Source organism: Pecten maximus, chromosome 14, assembly GCF_902652985.1.
Source record: "Pecten maximus chromosome 14, xPecMax1.1, whole genome shotgun sequence".
NCBI classification, from domain to species: Eukaryota; Metazoa; Mollusca; class Bivalvia; order Pectinida; family Pectinidae; genus Pecten; species Pecten maximus.
The window spans coordinates 13,641,854-13,646,679 of record NC_047028.1 but is presented as its reverse complement, the minus strand read 5'-3'; the positions used below and the strand labels follow the sequence as shown (position 1 = coordinate 13,646,679).

General features: G+C 33.2%; 1 protein-coding gene across 1 annotated transcript; it reads right to left on the bottom strand.

Moving 5' to 3' along the window:
* Positions 1-2,145: 2,145 nt before the first annotated feature.
* On the bottom strand, positions 2,146-4,108 carry LOC117342962 (alpha-(1,3)-fucosyltransferase C-like). The gene is made up of 2 exons (XM_033905268.1): positions 4,026-4,108; positions 2,146-3,600 (listed from the first exon to the last, which is right to left on the bottom strand). Exons 1-2 carry the CDS (start codon positions 4,100-4,102, stop codon positions 2,520-2,522), a joined length of 1,158 nt encoding a protein of 385 aa, XP_033761159.1. The 5' UTR covers positions 4,103-4,108; the 3' UTR covers positions 2,146-2,519.
* Between the last annotated feature and the right edge of the window lie 718 nt (positions 4,109-4,826).

Sequence of the window (4,826 nt, the reverse complement as noted above, 5' to 3'; positions counted from 1 at the left end):
CTTTTGTTAGTACAAATGAAAATATTTTTGTCAAATGAAATATCTAAACTATTGAAAATCCTGATCTGGATGGTCGACTCTGAATGTAGTACTGCTAACATTTCGGTAACGTAGACAGACGGGTATGTAGGGTCAGGTAGCTGATTGTACGTCACATTGTTTAAAGGTCAAGCTTTGTGCCTGCACTGTCTGGCACGAAGGTTTATTTCCGTGTTTTTTCAATGTTTTTGTCAATATTCACTCTTATTACATACAATATTTAGACATGTCTAAACATTACTGTAATACCACGTGCGACAAACGGTCAAGAATGAAAACTAAAAATACTTTTATAATGCTTAATTTCCCTTTGATTTTCATTTAAAGACATATTACCTTGAAGTATTCTTACTTCGAAAACATGAAGGAGTGGTTATCGACAAAATGGTACATGATCTAAACGTGCAAAGAAGCAGTTCATGTTAAGGCGATTTTCTCTTGAACATGTTTCCTTGCATATAAAAGTCAGATTGATATACTGCAAAAAACGGAAGTAACTCCTAATTACAATGATAAAATTGCAAGATAAAACTGTATCACTAAGGGGGATAAATCTCATAGTCTAACAGAACAATTTCAATATAGCTACTGTTAGTTGATCAATCGTAGATGTTAACATCTCGGCTTCCCGAACATGTTTTTTTTTTTAAGTTCCAGTAGATTCGATACTTGTTGACAATATCATTATGTCTGCTGACAGATACATGTACAAATATATTCTGATCAATACTATGGTGGCCGGTTATTGCGTGTTCCGTTTTGTTTTTGCTTTTGTTTTTTTAGTAAACATATTTACAATATACAGATATATAGGCATGCGTTTTGACAGCGTCCATCAATTAATTTAATTTCAAAATGTATACAGAAACAGCTAAGCTCATGACATGATTCTATTGGAAATTTTAATTGGCGTCATGTAAACTAAATGTACTACAAATTTCGTTTACACTTAAGAACATTTCTACAAAAGAAAGCGATTGATCTTTCATAACGTTTGTATTTTTCCGTCTGGCTTTCATGTTGTCTAAATTCAAAACGATTAAATTAGGATTTTGAAAAACTCATTTTACTCCGTTATTAACCCACAAAAGAAGTTCGGCCCTGTGTTAGTCTAACAAATGTTATTATGACGAAGGTGTTAAACGTAATGTCGATATATAGACATGACACTCAAACGCAAAGTCACAAGGGCTTGCTATTCGACCATAAGCATGACCGTGCAAGGACAATAAACTTAAATTGACACCTCCCGATATTTATATAGCAATGAAGATTGTACAAAAGTCACACGATCGATGTCGGGACAGTTAAAACATGGTTCTGGTGCATTCACAGGTAAGGCATTGAACGTAAGAAGGTATTATACAAATGTATAGTAGATCCAAAATGAATTCGACTCCCTCATAAAACTCTTCATTCTTCTTGGATTCGTCAGGGTTGCTAAGCGCCCATAGTATTGATGAATGGAGGCGACCAAAATCAAAACGCGAAACAAATTAAAAGAAATGCAGAAATCTGGTTGGAGTGACATAACGGGTTATTAACTTATGATCTAGTACAGCTTAAAAAACAATTCAATAAAATAATAAGTTAAAGTAGCTAAAGCATTAACAAATTGTGCTTTTTTAGACCAATTTTCCTTGAAGTGTTCGTTAGGTTTGTCTCAAGTTCAACTCAATTCATTAGTCCCTGTCATAGGATCCAACAGCGAACTTAAACTATGGCAGAGATGTTATTGGACGACATAACTTCATATCACACTATTTAACAACATTCTTCAAATCAAAACATGCCATTAGGCTAAATAAAATGCAGATAATATATAAATAAATAGATAGCTGCATTAATGCTAACTCTTTTTCTGATTTAACCGAATCCTGCGTTTTAATTGCATATAGGTCACTGAACGCGACATTACATGAATTGAAAGAGAACGAGTTGCAGATCACAAAATATGTATTTATTTCTAATATTGTGAAAGAAAAAACGATAACATGAAGTCTCGTCAACAGCTAAGAGATAAAAAAGGGACATTTTGAAAAAATAGCTCAATAAATATCAAAAGAAAAACAAACAAAAACAGTCTTCGGAATTACCTTCTTAAGAATTTACATAAAATTCCATGAACAACGATGTAATTCAGACAAGAACATTAATTATCCAAAGAAAGAAATTCGGTACAAATTTTAGTTCCATCGAACCAGGGGCTCATTAAGACTTTTATCTTACGACACTGAAAAAATTGTAAGATGACACAGCGTACGACGAAAGCTGACAAATCGTCACTTTTATCTTACGACACTGAAAACACTGTACAATGAAACAGCGGACGACGAAAGCTGACAAATCGTCACTTTTATCTTAAGACAACAAAACTGGCGCTTTAAAAATGTAAGCATATTTAATTGAAAAACTATCATTTCATCGTAACTTAAAACATCACAGCATGTGGCTGTTGATATGTCGTACTAGAGATCATTTCATTGAATATCAGCGACAGGTAAACAAAATGAATTGTCTTCTCCTCCCCTTAACCATGTTTCAAAATCATTATACACTTTCTGATACTTTTTGTCTGTATGACTACGACGACACAATTCACAAAATGTTTCATTTGACTGGATCATAGCCCTGGCAACGTAATGCTTGCGCCAATTAAAATACGTACTCGGTGTTTTTTTAGTATTCTCCAAAACTTTCAAAAAGTTTCCTAGATATTCCACAGAATGGAAATCTTTTGTTGAAATATAAGACCCTGGAGGAAGGTAGTGATTCAAAAAGGCACCATTCCTGACAATTGGAATAGCATCAAAGAGAATCTCATATATTTTGAAGCTCTTTTCTGTGATGTAATCTCGACATAACGAATTTTCAAATGAGAGATAATATCTATAAATAGATTGTAATTTTTTAGCACATATAGGCCATTTTTCGTCACACTTTTGATCACCACACTGTCCAAACATATCTACATCAACAGTTTTATTTAACGCCACCGCATATTCGTAACGCATGCTGAAACTCTTGCAATTTGAAACAAACCATACAACGTCTTTTGTCTTTGCATCCCAATTGATACTTAAATTTTGCGACGTGATATTTTTATCGATATTTTTCTTTTTTGCAATAATACCATATGGACTATATATATCAGAATCTCTTCTATATGAAATCGTCCAATTGAAAAGTTTCCTCCATGACGCATACGATTTTCCATGAAGTGGCGGCGGCTCCATGCTGTGATACACCCAAATCTGATTTCTTGGCTTTGGCGGAGCAACATCCGGTAAATCTCGCCATATGACGATTAGGTTGTCCGTATCATCTTCCAAAGTGTCACTCTCAGTAAAATAACAGCTGTATTTGCATCCTTCGAAGACGTCAGAACTAATATAGTGCGGCCGTCGTATGTAATGAATTCGACGGTAGATGTTGTGTTCATACTTCCGTCCATTGTTTAAGATGGATTGGACGTGGTCGAGATACGACTGGACATAAAGCAAACGGACAAATAAGGTAGCGACCACCAACAATAACAAACAAACTAAAGCTGCAGTTTTCCTGAAACATAAAGAAGGCGAAATACTGTGAATATATACATGTATAACACGTTACCTATACTGCTATCTGGTTATCTCTTATTCAGATCTACGAAAACTCACTGATATGTCTACAATAATGAACACAAAAATGGAAACCAAACAAACAAACAAAAACATTGAGCTTCATTTTGTTATATGAATAACTTGTTGCCTGGATACCGAAACAAATTCAAGAACAAATATCAAATTAATCTAATGATTTTCACAACTTATCATAACAGTTACCGTTATCTAGGTATAATACAATACACAATTATAACGTCATCTAACTGCGGTCAATAGAGCCGCATTTTTGTTTTATCTAGTGTTTATTGGCTATAAATGACTAAATGAACGAGAAAGAAAAATTCTTACGAAAGAAAGAATTTGTTTAAAATAACTTACACAGTTTTACGATTTAGACATGTTCGCATGTATTTGAGGTAGTGTTCATATCGGCATCCTCTTCCCAAGCGATACATCGCTATGCCAAAAAAAAGGGAAAAACATATACAACATGTTGAAAGTTCATTTTTGTATATCATGGTATAAGTGATAAAATCAAGTCCTGTAATGAACTGTATAAATGTTACACTGTGGAATATGTATTTCAACCAGAAAACGCCATATCAGAATATATTCAGACACTGTAATAACGAATGAAACAACAGTTTTCTTCAGGTGTATTGTAAATATTCCAAAGATTTTGATACTGTCACAACATTTCGGCCAAATCCGACAAGACTCGTTCACTGTATCGTGTAAATGGCTGTCATACGTTAAAGTTATTTTATCTAAATCTGGCTTAAAGTATGTCTGGATTTACCAATCAATATGTTCTTTTTCAAGAGATGAAATACAGAGTCTGGTTAAAAGTAGATTGCAGGATCAGTTTATTCAGAAATGGTTTCATGATATTGATAATTCTTCAAGAGGACAAACATATTCTATATTTAAGACACAATTTGGCATAGAAAAGTATTTGTTACAGCTAAATGAAAAAGATAGAAAAAAATATGTGTAAATTTCGATCTTCTAATATTAAACTACCAATAGAATCAAGTTTATATAAGAATGTGTAGCTTTATAGAAAAACTAAGTAAATTGATTCTAAAGTATTTTTTACCATGCAGTGCTCCTCCATTCTTTAAAATTCTTTAATGTTCTTTGTAATTATCACAAATTATATTGTATAGAATATAGTAA